Source organism: Capsicum annuum, chromosome 3 (assembly GCF_002878395.1).
Source record: "Capsicum annuum cultivar UCD-10X-F1 chromosome 3, UCD10Xv1.1, whole genome shotgun sequence".
Classification (NCBI taxonomy): Eukaryota; Viridiplantae; Streptophyta; class Magnoliopsida; order Solanales; family Solanaceae; genus Capsicum; species Capsicum annuum.
In genome coordinates, this window is record NC_061113.1 from 244,672,132 (window position 1) to 244,687,477 (window position 15,346).

A 15,346-nucleotide genomic window follows, 5' to 3' on the forward strand; every position below is an offset into this window, starting at 1 on the left:
GAACCTAATTTTCACTGAGATTAGGTAGTGTTGACTTGCTTCTGAAACTAGGACTGCTCCAATTCAGACTCCTTTGAAATTCGCTGCTCCATCGAAGAACATCCTCTATCCATTATACGGCTCTGAAAAGATCTCTTACTTTTCAGGCCATTAAATGGAGATTTGACTCCTTCTTCCCGTTGTTATATAGGTTTAGGACTGATTTTTCTGCTCTTGGAGGATTTGTGAACCGGAGGGGCTAATTTTGGGGGGATTCTCGCAGGTGTGGCAGCAGCCACGTCTGCCATGGATGCAAGCTACGGCGGTTTGGGGTTTTCTGGTTCAAGGGGTGGACAAGATAGGTGGAGAGGAGAAGGAGAGAAAGGGAGGTGGTCAGGGTTGTTGTTTTGGGAAAGGGTTGATGGAGATGTATCACTGTCTTTTGGGAAGAAAAGAATCACGCGTGTTTATGCTTTCTCTGAGAAAGAGAAAATAAATGATGAAAGCAATTAATGTTTAAAACTTGAAAAATCTTGACTACTGTTGGTCCGTTTGATCTTTGATCTGACGATCCTAAAAATTGTATCTTAAAATAATAAATAGTAAAAAAAATGTTTATATATATGTGTGTAAAATATCGATTAAAAATAATTTTTTTTTATCCAATCGATATTTGATCGGAACAAAACAAATTCAAAAATACATAAATGGTAGATTAATATTGAAATATATATAGACATATATATAGATATAGATATAATTATACAATTGAACTCAGGTCCTCGGGTTGGGAAGAAAAATTAGCGGACTAGATTGATCTGCGTTGGTTAGATGAAAAAGGCAAAGCAGCTATGACAATTACACGGAATTTCGGGCTAATTCTTGGGCGCCCTTTCAAATTTATAAAATAAGATTTGGTTTCAAAAACTGAGATTGGATTATCATTAGCCCGAACACTCTTTTTCTACTGAAACTAAATCTATCGATGCTCCCTGATATCCTAAAAATTATTTTTTAGTTCTTACGTATATAAATTATAGACACATTCTGTCTAAGTGCCCAATTTAATATTTTTTTAATTTAATATCAATAATATATATATATATATGTGTATAAAAATAAGAATATAATAAAATATACGTAAAAATCAAGAATATAATAAAGTACATGCACATCTTAAAAAATATATTTTATGCAGTAAAGATATACATATGGTCACAATATTGCCCCAAAAAGTGAAGTTAGAAAGGATGTGAATACCAAAATATATTTTTTTTTATTTGTTAAAATATTTAATTATATTTAATTAAAATACGTAATTAAAATATTTATATTATGGTGAAAAAATAATTCTCCTTTTATTAAAATTTCTAGAAATAGAAACAAAAATACGAAACTTATTTTTATTTAATTTTTAAAATTATTTAGGGCCGAGAAGCATCGGTAAAAGTAATTAAAGGAAAAAAGGTGAGTCAAAATTGGATGTCAACACCGTCAACTTAGGTTTGTCCTAACTTAAACCAACATCTTTTCTGGCGCTTTGTACCGTGATCACGGGTTTCTTTGCGCTCTCTTGGAATTTATCTTCTCTCATTCCTTCCTAGCTTAATGACATTGCTTTCAACGAATCTACCGCATTCACCGATTTGTCCTCATTGGTCTGTATTCTGACAATAAGCTTATAACACATCGACGATTCTTTGCCATTATATATTAACTCCAACATATTGGTTTCAGCATGGGTTGGCAATGGATTCTGGTTAATGTTTGGAACTTTTGGGGCCAGGACCAAAATCTGATTTGCGTCGACTAAATCTTGGACAGCTTTCTTTAAATACCAGCATTTCCCAATATCATAGTCTGGCATGTCAGAACAATACTCATACCTTAAGGAATAATCAATATTCCTCGGAGGTGGATTTAAAGGCCTTCCTTGGATTGGGCTCAAGACCTTCATCTTTCTCAACCTATCAAACAAGCTAGCATATGACTCCTCAAGAGGTGTGAACTGATTTTTGACCACCTTCTCTTTCTTATACTCAGACCTAGGTTGGAAACCGGGTCTGGAGGGGTTTTGGTAATTTGGTGGGGCTGATGGACGATTTTATGGAGCTTGCACGCATCATTACGGGTAAGAAGAGGTTTGGGAATATGGATGTGCATTATATACTGGGTACGAGGGTGGTGGAATGAAATATAGAGAGTTTTGTGCAGGGTAGTAATGGTGGGGAGGAATATATGGAGCTTGGGCATAGGCTTGGGATTGGGATTGGGGATAAGGGCGAGGCGGTCTTTAGAGATAGGAATGAGTTTCAGCTACAATGGTTGCCACATCCTCTTTCTTCTTCTTACCTCCGAACGCTACAGAGCCACCTTGAATCGCTTGGGCGGTGGCTTTTAATGCGGCAAAACTCACTATCCGAACGGTCTTGATTCCATCCTCTCTCATCTCTCCCATTTTAAGGACTTCAATTAAAGACTTTCCCATTGCCGAAAGTAAATGTTGAAAATAGGTCTCATCCTGTGCCTGAATGAAAACCTCTACCAGCTTACTCTCCTTCATTGGAGGCTTTACCCTGGCGGCCTGTTCACGTCATCTTATCGTGTATTCCCTAAATCCTTTAGTACTTTTCTTCTTCAAATTGACCAAGGATTTTTCTTCAGGAATCAGGTCGATGTTATACTAAAATTGTTGCACAAACTCAGTATCTAAGTCATCCCAGCTATTCCATTTGTCAATATCCTAATCGACAAACCATTCTAAAGCCAGATCGGAAAGACTCTCGCCAAAGAAAGCCATGAGCAACTCTTCCTTTCATCCTGCAGACCTCAATTGGATGCAATAACATCTCAAGTGCGTCACGGGATCACCGTGCCTAGCATACTTCTCAAATTTGGGCATTTTAAAACCAAGGGGAAGGTTAACATCTGGGAACATACAAAGATCTTTATATGAAACACTCTTATAACCTTCGATTCCCTGAAAACTTCTCATGGCCTGTTCCAAACTTTTCAGTTTTCGCGCCATGTCTTCTTGTTCCTCTGTTGCAACAGGCTTCTCCATATCAAATAGAAATGCAGGTGGCTGAGTATACCCATACGGTTCATTCATCCTCAAAGTTGGTTCCGGGGCATAATACTGATCATCCGAAACCTTCAATACTGGCTCACTAGCAGACCGAGAGAGTACCATCGTCAGACGCACAGCATAGGTGGGGGCTTCAGGTGGGGGCGGAGCCACAAACACAGGCGCTGCAGGTGGCGCCGGCTAAACAGCGAGCCTTGGCTGGGGAACTGCCAAGGGCACACTAAGGGTGCCAGGATAATATTGACGCGGAGTGAATCCTGGCGCATGCACAGGTGACTCAGTGGGAGCAGAGAATTATGCCTGAGAGAGCGGTGGGCAATTAGAGATATTCCCAAGATCTTCGGGGAGTGCAGGATGAGGCATTCCGCTAGTCCACGCCCGATGCAAATCTATCAATTGTTGCCTGAGCCTTACTACCTCATCATTGTGTTCTGAACTTTCTTCCCTGAGGTCCTGATCTGGGTCCATGAGTGAATTTTCAATCTCCCTGCCAGCCATGCCAAGCTTTGCTTTTGACCTAGTGAAGTATGGGTGACTAGCCAGAGTGCTGCAACACCAACCACTTTTATCTGAAAGAGCATGCTCATCAAAGACAACACCCGTTAAGATTAGATCACACAACAAACATGGGAATCACATTTGTAAAATTGTATTAGATTCATGCGTATTTCTACCAGCCTTTGAGGGTAGCGAGGTCATTTTAACATCATCCCAATCTTTCTTCTATGCCCAATTGCTTCTTTCCTCCAACCATACCTCTTTTTTTTTGTTTTCGCCCTCACTTCTCTCTTCTTTTCATCAGTCTCTTTTCTTTCACCTTATTCTCTCGTTACTTTTTCTATTTTTTTTCTTCTCTCGCTATCTACCTTCTTTTTATCATTCTTTATGTCTTTTGATTTTCTTTAAAAGAGGAAAAATAATGAAGAACGAAGAATCAAAATGATTAGATCGAACCCACAAGTAGGTTGCCTACTTATCATGTTGTACATGAATCAGATCTTGCATAGTTCGGGCAGCGCATGCATAACTATCACAAAGTTGAAGTTTTTTTTTTTGATGAAAAATAAACAAAAGAAAGAACAATGCAACGTCACAACATTTCATAAAAAGACAACTAAAATTGACTTCTAATTTAAGGCAACCTTAACACTAATCAACAAAGACTAAACAACACTCTAGACTAAACAACACTCTAGACCCACAGGACAACATGCGTGACATTCCTAATGAAGACCCTAAAGTTAAAACAAACTCAACACGAACTCAACAAAGATACAACAATACAATGACAGAAAAATAAAGGACTCAAACTAAGATAAGAAGTGCCCCTTCAAACTGTTGCGCCGCATGACGACCCTGGCTGAGATGGACCTGTCTATGAAACTCTCGCCTTACCAGTCAAATTTTGCAACATACCCTGCAATGACACCTTGATATTAGGGAGAAAGCTCCCAGCACGTGTTGCTGCCTCTTGGGGAGTGCACCTGAAAAGACTGTTCTGATACCCTTCCACAGTTGTGAGCAACCCTGATAATTGAATTCTCAACTTCTCTACCTTGGCTCCCGCACTTTCATCCTGACAGTCATCAACTATACATTCTTCCTGTATTCTCCCTATAATTTGTGTTGTTAACGGCCTACTGACACCCCGAGGAATGGATTGTAGCCAAATTCCATATCTTGGAGTGTATCCTGGATTATCTAAACCTTTCTTAAGGGTATGCACGCCCTGCCACATTGCGTTATCCCAGAACTGCTTGTATTTAATCTCATCCCTAACTTGGTCTCTAAAATACTCAACATCCTTTTGGGGGTTCATTATCGGTGGGACATCTTGCAATCTGTCCAACAGACGCATTACCCTAAGAGGAGTGTATGGTCGAGTACAATTAAGCCCCAACAGAACTAGAAGGAGTTGCATGCTACATCCGACCAAGATTATTTTCGGGCAAAGCTAAAAATAGGTCCATAGAACATTGTCATCTATTCTTGATTCGAGATTAAATCCAAGCCTCGACTCCTACTAGCAATGAAAATTTATCAAAGCGCATTCTTTCTTCCATGGCTTTCATTCGATCGAAGAGGCAACGGTCAATGACATTTGATTTTATCAAAGATGGAGCATGGAAATTCTCCATCATCCATAGTTACAACACTAGATTACTTCTTTTGAAGGACCGCATCCCTCCTTTTATTTCAGTTAGGGCCTTATATATCTCTACTAAAATCATTGGAAGTAGAGTAACCTTGCCCCCTTAATCCTTATGAAATAAGGCCATCACTACAGATTGCAACCGAGTATTAATACGTCTTTCGTCTTGTGAAAACACTAAAGTGCCTAACAAAACGAGAGCAAAGATTTCAAGACGCTTTCTTTCCCATTTCTTCTTAGTTCTATGAAATTCTTCCCAAAAATAATCAAAACCTCCCAATGATCCGAATCGAGCAAACAAGTAATCTAGGGAAATCCATGATTGATTAAGACATCCTAAAAGCATATTCTTACTCTTTAAACCACAATGCTGAAGAAAACTCAAGCCAGTATGACTGTGGGCTCGAATCATCTTTAGATTGATATAAGATAACCGACACAGACCAGATATTTCCGCCAGAGTAGGCGTCATCTCATATTTTCCCAACCTAAACACCAAACTACTAGGATCCCAAAAAGTTGACGTTGCCTCTATCAGATCTAGACGGGGCGTAAGACGTAAGAGGGTTGTAAGATTACCCAATACTATCTGTAGCTCGTGCTGCTCAGCGTAGTTGAACATACCCCGCCACTTGACTAGCTTTTTAGGGACTTTATAAACCATTCGAACTCTAGACCTCGTCGTTGGGTCTATCCTGAAATAACACATAGGACATTAACTTAACAAGCAATTCAATTAGAGCAAAAGATTCCCAACCCTTGGGACCTTGACACAAACATATGTCGAAGGAACAGACCACTTATGACTTCAAATCACCGAACAGTACCGCCGAGTGAAATCAGCCTACTTGGCAAGGACCAATTAACAACACTAGATTACGAGGAGAAAGACCCTAGGCTAAGATCAAGACAAAGACCAAATATAAAAGATTACTGGACCCACCGAGGGTTGCCTACATATCCCGCCCTGAGGGGACGGAATCAGGTATGCGTAGTTCGTTCAGATTGGACAATTAACGATTAACTAACAGACTGACCCTAACTTAAGAGACACAATCAAAGACAGACGAATAAAAAATGTCAATAAAATCTTTTTTGGGTCTTTAATTAGACACTTCAAATAAAACTAACACCAACAACTATGAAAAAAAAATTTTGAAATTTTCGAATTATGAATGCATGGTAAAGAAATAAAAGAAAAATCTTTTGGATGTTTTTTTTTGTAGAAAATGAGTGCGAAAGGTAAAAAAATCTTTTGAATTTTTGGATTGTGAAAAAAAAATCAAAATCCATAAAGAATTCTAAAACCTTACAAAACACTCCTTTTTTTTTAACTCACCTTTTCTTTTTCTCCTTTTTTTCAACACTTTCTTGTCTACACACTTTACTTCTAACACATGTTTTCCCCAAATCGATCCGTCAAATGACCACGCTACTCTCAGAGTGCAACATTTAGCACGTACAGATGCTTTAAATGTGAGTCTCCTACAAAGGACCAAGTGGGTCTCGCTAGGTCTCAATATGATGCAGATAAGCATGACCTAAAGGCTGACCTACGTTGGGGTTCACTAACAAGGCTATTCGGGGGTGCGTATGGTCGATAGTGGCTGCGAGAGCTTTCCATCCACTCCATATCACTGACGACTCCCCCTCCTAAAATAAGGGTGACTCAACTAGAGGTCGTGTACAACACGTGTACTACGGACTTGTTGCAGAAAGAATGACTTGGGTTATACACATGATGTCAGATATAAAGCGATAACACATAAAGTAAAACTGTAAACAAAGAGCACGTAGGCACTCAACACTGATAAAATGAATACGAACAATAACACAAATAATGTCTATACACACATAATGTCAAGCAAAGCCGATACAACTTCAAAATTAGCTCGAATTCTGAAAGATCCCCAGTAGAATCGTCAGAGCTGTCACACCCCTTCCTGAAAAAAATGGAGTCTTGTCTATATGTATTGGTTCAGAAGACAAAGAAAATATCAATGTGTGGGTCCCCTTTGTTATGGTGTGTGCATGTGGGTTTGTTTGTTTAGTGGGTAGGATTAGGTGAGGGTAGGGGTAGGTAGAGGTAGGGGATAGGTAGGGAAAGACAAATTAGTAGAAATTAATTTTTGGGATTGATAAAATTACGTGTCTATAGATGTGAGAAAAAAACAGTGATTAATATACGATCACTCCTAACTAGTTTTCCTCTTTTTTATTGTTACTTATTTTGTTGTCTCAGTTTTATAACATGATGAAAACTATAGAATACTTAAATAATGTCTATGGTGGAAATTAAAACCAGTAATCGACTTTTCCCCTCAACATCTGTCCTTTTAAATTTGAAATATTTGGTTAAACTTAAAAATTTAATATCTAAAATTGAACTTAGTATAGGCGACTATGTTTGATATGAATTTCCCTACGAAAAAAAAGGTTAAGGAGTATTTTGTGAATAAGTATGGTTATTTTACTTAGAAATACTTTTCAAACCAGTTTCCAACTTTGCATACTTCTTTTCCAATTCGATATTGAAATAATTAACAAAATCTAAAAAACGAATATTAATTTGCAAATAATGTTTCATCATTCGTTTATCTTTACTAGCTTAAGCTGGTTTACCAATTCCGACTGTCGAAAAATTCTGAAACTTGCCAGCTTATCTTCTCTAAGCTTCGTCGTCTTCTTAATAATTGATCATAGAAAATATAGAATTGCATAGAGATCTATTTTTATTTTTAGAAAAAAAAAAAAAAAAAGGAATTTCACATAGAAAAATCTAACATCAAGTCAAACTAGATAGGACAAATCAAGATGAAAATTTCAAGTTTCTACTGAAAATAAATGCTGAGTTTGCCTCCAAGGAACACTCAATCGATCCGGAAGGAATGAAAATTGAGGTCTTCGCAGCGGTGAACTTAGAATTTAGGAGTCGTGGGAACCTGGATGTTAGGTTCGAACATATATATTGACACATGAGAAACCAAGTCACTCAGCTATGTTCTTAATTTTTAAGATGTTTTGAAAATTTACGTAATAATTTATATATATTTCTCATCTAATTATATCTGGTCTATATTGAATTGAAGGGGTACCGATCTGCCGGAGAACCACAAAATTCAGCATGGGCCCGTCACTGGGTCGTCGACACTATCAATAGCAGTCGATGATAAATTGATAGAGCATCCATCAGTATAGTTGCTTCAAATTCAATAGAATAATAAATTACCAATTTGAAAGAAGAACTCCTGCAAGAACTTGTGTTTTTTTGTGTGGAGTGAATAACAGGACAATCTTAACATAAAAGAAAGAAAATAGACGGAAATGAATTTTGTGATCTCTCAGGCTAACTTGGGCAGATTTTCCACAAAGAATTAAGGAACCGTTAACCTTGGTTAACTAATTCAATTAATACATGAATTTTGACACATTGATATATATGTCCAGGGGACACGTGTCAACAATTTAGAAGGACACTGGCGCAACTGGAGGTGATGCTCACTGAAGGGGAGCCACTCCATCCATTTATGCACAATCACAAAATCATGCCAATTGACTGTGTCCACAAAAAGTAATTCTTCAATTTAATTATACTATAAGTACTCTTCTTCAGAAGTCCAAACTGTGTTAAACTACAATCTCAATTCCCCTAAACTCAACTTATACTTTTGTTAGACAACATGTTGAGCTCCTTACAATGGCTAGAAAAAAGTACCTATCTGTCGTATGTCTTAGCCCTTTCAGTACTCATTTCCTTTATTCTTATGAGTCTCCTCATAACTAAATCTAAAACCAAAAAAAATCTTCCCCCTTCTCCCCCTAAATTACCATTAATTGGTCATATGCACAAACTAGGATTGTACCCTCACCACTCTTTACAAAAATTATCTAGACAATATGGACCGTTGATGTTCCTTAAACTCGGAAGTATTGACACTGTAGTTGTTTCCTCAGCTGAGGCAGCTTCCGAAATCATGAAGACACATGACCTTATTTTCTGCGACAGGCCTAATTCCAAGGTCAACAAGAAACTTTTGTATGGCTTTAGGGATGTGTCTGTCGCGCCATATGGAGAGTACTGGAGACAGATGCGCAGTATATGTGTCCTTCAGTTGCTTAGCAATAAAAGGGTTCAAGATTTTCGCGTTGTGAGGGAAGAAGAGACTGCCTTGTTAGTCAAGAAGATTAAGGAGAGGTCACCAGAGGCAGTGAATTTGAGTGAATTGTTTATGACACTTACAAATGATATTGCGAGCAGGGCAGCTTTTGGGAGGAAATATAGTGAAGGGGAGGGTGGAGAGAAGTTTAGGAAGTTGATGAAGGAATTTGTGGGAATATTAGGTGGATTTGATTTTGGGACATTTTTGTCTTCACTTGCATGGATTGATAAGTTGAGTGGTTTAGAAGCAAAAGTGGAGAGAGTTGCTAAGGAGATGGATGGATTTCTTGAGGGAGTAGTGGAAGAACATTTATATAGTAGTAATACGATAGTGGAAAATGAAAAGAGAGAGGACTTTGTTGATGTTTTGCTTGGAATTTATAAGCAAAACATGGATGGTTTTTCCATTGACAGAGATGGTATCAAAGCTCTCATTCTGGTGAGTTCTCGATCACTCTCTGTGCACACGCAACTGGCATTGAATTATGTCATCATTTCATTTGAATATTTAATCGATTCAAAGAGCACACTTTTATGCATCTACCTAATAATATCGTCAACATGCACTCCTGTGATCAGGCTTAACAAGGAATTGATTTTGATAACGGATAACTCTTAGAAGAACCATACTTTTTATCTTCTTACTAAAACTGTCAGCTAATTTATTTTTTTTTTCATATATTTTCAAAATACTGATTAATCATTGTTTTTTATGGAGTAATATTTTTAAGCTTCACATACTGCATGTTACTCCTTGTGTCCCAATTTATTGGTAAGATGAAATTTCGAGAGTTAATAAATATTTTAAGTTGATATATAATTTAAAATATTTTAACAAGAATTTTAAAAGTCCAAACAACTAAATTTAAACAGAGATACTTCTAATCAGGAACAAGTTTCCATATATAAAAATACTAAAGACAGGCTCCACATATACATATTGCTAAGCCTTCACAAATATGGATCCACTACTCCTATATTTTAATTTTCTGGTCCTCAACATCCACACGGATTTTTCAAGATATCAATATAGTACTATAATATACCTGCCACAAAATTCGTGTGGTATCATATTTGATATCTTGTCACGAAACTTCATGTCAATGATAAATGACATGCTGTATTGATTGATATCTTGAAAAATTCGGGTGGATGTTGTGGACCAGAAATTAAAATGACATCATAATTTCACATGATCATGTCATAATTTATCACCAATATTACAGTAATTAATCCCAATAATTTGGTGGTATTTTGGTGATAAATCACATCACTTATATATTCAACAAATGGTCACGACTTCCTGTGATTGATACTTAGGTAACGTTCAAGACGATTGGTTACAACAAATAATTTAGTGACTTTCGTGAAATAAATATCTGCTTTTTATTGTAGGACATATTTGCGGGTGGAACAGATACAACTTACACTGTGTTGGAATGGGCAATGACGGAGCTTCTAAGGCATCCTACTGCAATGAACAAACTCCAAAACGAAGCGAGGGAAATAGCAAAAGCAAAAAGTGAAATAGTTTCTGAGGATGAGTTAGGCAAAATGCATTACTTAAAAGCAGTAATTAAGGAAACTTTGCGCTTACATCCTCCTATACCTCTATTAGTTCCTCGACAAGCTAGACAACATGTTAAGGTAATGGGGTACGACGTTGGAGCTGGTACGATGGTTATAACAAATGGTTGGGCGATCGGAAGGGATCCTGAAATTTGGGAAGATGCAGAGGAGTTTAAGCCAGAGAGATTCTTGAATTCTGATATTGATTTTAAAGGGCAAGATTTTAGATTGATACCTTTTGGTTCAGGAAGAAGGGGATGTCCTGGAATTTCATTTGCTATGGCTACTAATGAGCTTGTGTTAGCCAATGTTGTGAGGAATTTTGATTGGCAATTGCCAAATGGAGCAAAGGGGGCTGATTTAGATATGACAGAATGCACTGGCCTAACTATTCACAGGAAAGTACCTCTATTTGCTGTTGCAACTCCAAACAATTTCTAGTTTGTTTATTTTTGGTTTATAACTCATAGCCCGTTTGAATGGTTGTAGCCTGATGTATTTTGTATTATGTTGTTGGTTTAAATGCAATCTTTGTTTTGATTGTTACTTAGATTTATTGTATCGTAGTTAAATTCATCGTAGGCTATTAGGAAAAGTCTCATTTTATGTAACAATCTTTACTTATTATTTAACTACTAGTCTTACTGGGCGCACCTCGCGTGTGCCTCTCATATTGATAAGAATGAATTTTTATTAAAAATAGCATAAATAATAGTATTTAAAAGATGGTTAAGAGTTTGATCCAATCTGGCAGTTCTTCTTTCAATTTGTTCTAATACTTGCTTTATTTGTAATTAATATTTAAGAAATTGTCATGCCTGATGCCACCAAAGTAAATGACCGAAGTGTACAGTTACCCAAGTTTCCCATTTCTTAAACAGGCTCTAATCAGTTAAAATTGAGGTGCATTTCATAAACCCAAATATGAGTCGCTTTAGATATTTGACCCCAATAAGAAATGTAACATTCTGTACTTTTTAAGTATAATACAAGTATTATTTTACCCCTCTACACCTCAAATATATTTTTAAAACTTTTCATACTTACTTATCTCTCAAATTTTATTTTTTATTATTTTTAATTTTATTTTTCCTTTAATTTATTATTCTATTTTTTGTTATTTTCACTTTTTTTCTTTAATTTTATTATTTTTACTTTTTTTCTTTAATTTTATTATCATGTTTTTATTCATTTGTCTCAACCTTTATTTTTTTCTTTTTTTTTCTTTTTTCTCAAGCATTATCTATTTTTTTTCCTCTTTTTTTTAATTCATTTGTCTTTAACCTATATTTTTCTTTTATTTTTTGTTTTTATCAGTTCTCTTTTTTTCCCTCATTTTTCTCAAATTTTATTTTTATTTTTCCTCTTATTTTTCATTTTCTCAAATTTTTTAATTCTTTGTTTTTTTCTTAATATTTATTTTTTTTCTTACCTTTTTTTCTCACTCTTTTTTTTTATTTCTCTATTTTGTTTTATCGCTTTTTTCTTTTTTCAGTTCTCTTTTTTTTTCCCATTTTTTTAAACTTTATTTTTATTTTCCCCCTCATTTTTATTTTTCTCATTTTTTTTAATTCTTCACTTTTTTCTTAATCTTTATGTTTTTTCTTGACTTTTTTTCTCATTTTTTTATTTCTCTATTTTGTTCAGTCGTTTTTTTCTTTTTTTTTTCAACTTCTATTAGATTTTGCTAATAAATAAAAAATTTGGATAATCCGCAAAGGGATCTTCTTTTTTTGAGATCAAAACAAATTTAAGGACATGAATTGTCGTTATGAAATTCTTTGAAAATTCTTGAGATAAGTCATGTCCTAAGGTGAGAGTTGTTGAATATCTCAAAAATAAAGACATAATGTGTTAGTGTCAACTCTTGCCCCTGGGGCATAATTTATTATTTGAAAGTCCTTGAGCAAAGTCTTGCCTCTAAGGCAAGAGTTGTAGAACATCCCATAAATGAAGACATAACGTGATAGTGTCAACTCTTGCCCGTGGGGCATAATTTATTATTTAAAAGTCCTTGAGCAGTCCTTGAGCTAAGTCTTGCCTCTAAGGCAAGAGTTGTAGAACATCTCATAAATGAAGACACAACGTGGTAGTGTCAACTCTTCCCCGTGGAGCATAATTTGTAGTTTGAAAGTCTTTGAGCTAAGCCATGCCTCTAAGGCAATAGTTGTAGAACATCTCATAAATGAAAACATAACGTGGTAGAGTCAACTCTTGTCCATGGGGCATAATTTGTAGTTTGAAAGTCCTTGAGCTAATTAATTCTTGCCTCTAAGGTAATAGTTGTAGAACATCTCATAAATGAAAATATAACGTGGTAGAGTTAACTTTCGCCCATGGGGCATAATTTATAGTTTGAAAATCCTTGAGCTAATTAAGTTTTGCCTCTAAGGTAATAGTTGTAGAACATCTCATAAATAAAAATATAACGTGGTAGAGTTAACTTTCGCCCGTGGGGCATAATTTATAGTTTGAAAGTCCTTGAGCTATTAAGTCTCGCCTCTAAGTTAATAGTTGTAGAATATCTCATAAATGAAAATATAACGTGATAGAGTTAACTTTCACCCGTGGGGCATAATTTATAGTTTGAAAGTCCTTGAGTCAAGTCTTGCCTCTAAGGCATAGTTGTAGAACATCTCATAAATGAAAACATAATGTGCTAGAGTCAACTTTTGCCCGCGGGGTATAATTTGTTGTTTGAAAGTCCCTGAGCTAAGTCTTGTCTCTAAGACAATAGTTGTAGAACATCTCATAAATGAAAATATAACGTAGTAGAGTCAACTCTTGTCCGTGGGACATAATTTTTTGTTTGAAAGTCCTTGAGCTTAGTCTTGCCTCTAAGACAATAGTTGTAAAACATCTCATAAATGAAAACATAACGTGGTAGAGGCAACTCTTGCCCGTAGGACAAAATTTGTTGTTTGAAAGTTCTTGAGGCACGTCTTGCCTCTAAGACAATAGTTGTAGAATATCTCATAAATAAAGACATAATGTGGTAGAGTCAACTCTTGCCCGCGAGGCATAATTTGTAGTTTGAAAATCCTTGAGCTAAGTCTTGCCTCTAAGGCAATAGTTGTAGAACATCTCATAAATGAAAACATAACGTGGTAGAGTCAACATTTGCCCGTGGGATATAATTTGTTGTTTGAAAGTCCCTGAGGTATGTCTTTCCTCTAAGGTAAGAGTTATAAAACATCTCATAAATCAAAATATAATGTGGTAATGTCAACTCTTACCCATGAAACATAACTTGTTGTTTGAAAGTCATAAGTCTTGCCTCTACAATGTAGTAGTGTCAACTCTTGCCCATGAAATGTAGCTTATTGTTCGAAAGTCATAAGTCTTGCCTTTATAATGTGATAGTGTCAACTCTTGCTCAGGAGATGTCACTTGAATGGAAGAAATCGAAGAAAAAAACAAAAATAATAAAAATTGTTAAAAATAAGAAAAATATTAATAAAATAAAAATTAAAGAAAATGTAGAAGTTGAGAGAGAATAGGAAAAAAATAAAGGTCAATAAAAAAATAAAGATTAAATAGAAATAAAGGTCGAGAAAAATTTAAAAATTAAAAATAAAAATCAAAGAAAAATTTAAAAAAAGTTTTCTTTTTATAAAAGTAGATATTGAAAGGTGTAAAGATAAAAAAACTAAGGGTTGAGAAAAATTAAAAAGAATTAAAAAAAAAAAAAGAGGAAAGAAAAATAAAAAATAAAAATAATATAAAATAAAAAAGAAAAAGAAAAAAAAGAAGTTGAGAGGAAAAAAAAGTAAGGTCGAGAAACTTAAAAATAAAAAAAGAAAATAAAAAATAAAAATTAAAGTAAAATTAAAAAGGGAAAAAAATAAAAGTTTAAAGATATAAATATGAAATTGTTATCCATTATGAGGATCGTTTATGTAATTTTACTCCATTGATCAGGTATAATTTTATCCAAAAAGATATTAGTTAATAGGTAAAGATTAACCATATTTAATTTTATCCAAAAAGATATTAGTTAATAGGTAAAGATTAACCATATTTTAAATAGTACCATCACAAACATCTGGTGCCATTTCTACGATAATAATGAGGATTTAGCTTTAGGCCTTGCACACTCTCTTTTTGAATGAATTTCACCTCCTTAAAGAGTAAAAGATTGTTAAAGATAATTATTGAAAATTTTAATTTTGGGTTTGTCGAGATACATAATTAGCTTTTGATATATTCAATGAAGATATATTTTTTTTTCCTTTGCAAAGATAAATAATTAGCTTTCGATACATTTTTTTTTATTTTGCGTCTGTCGAGATACATGATACATCCATCGAATATATATTTTTTTCTTTGTAAAAATACATAACTAACTTTTGATTTTGGGTCTGTCGAGATTCATAATTTGCTCCCGATACATCTAACG

General features: G+C 35.1%; 1 protein-coding gene across 1 annotated transcript; it reads left to right on the plus strand.

Annotated features, from left to right (window-relative positions):
• Positions 1-7,931: 7,931 nt before the first annotated feature.
• Positions 7,932-11,497, plus strand: LOC107862617 (cytochrome P450 736A117). Its single transcript, XM_016708249.2, has 2 exons — positions 7,932-9,817; positions 10,774-11,497. Exons 1-2 carry the CDS (start codon positions 8,900-8,902, stop codon positions 11,386-11,388), a joined length of 1,533 nt encoding a protein of 510 aa, XP_016563735.1. The 5' UTR covers positions 7,932-8,899; the 3' UTR covers positions 11,389-11,497.
• Positions 11,498-15,346: the final 3,849 nt, after the last annotated feature.

What these genes read in the sequence shown, in the direction of transcription:
- LOC107862617 (XM_016708249.2), top strand. Translation starts at nt 8,900, where the DNA reads ATGTTGAGCTCCTTACAATGGCTAGAAAAAAGTACCTATCTGTCGTAT. An exon ending in GTATCAAAGCTCTCATTCTG is followed by an intron (nt 9,818 to 10,773) that starts GTGAGTTCTCGA and finishes TTTTTATTGTAG; the next exon opens with GACATATTTGCGGGTGGAAC.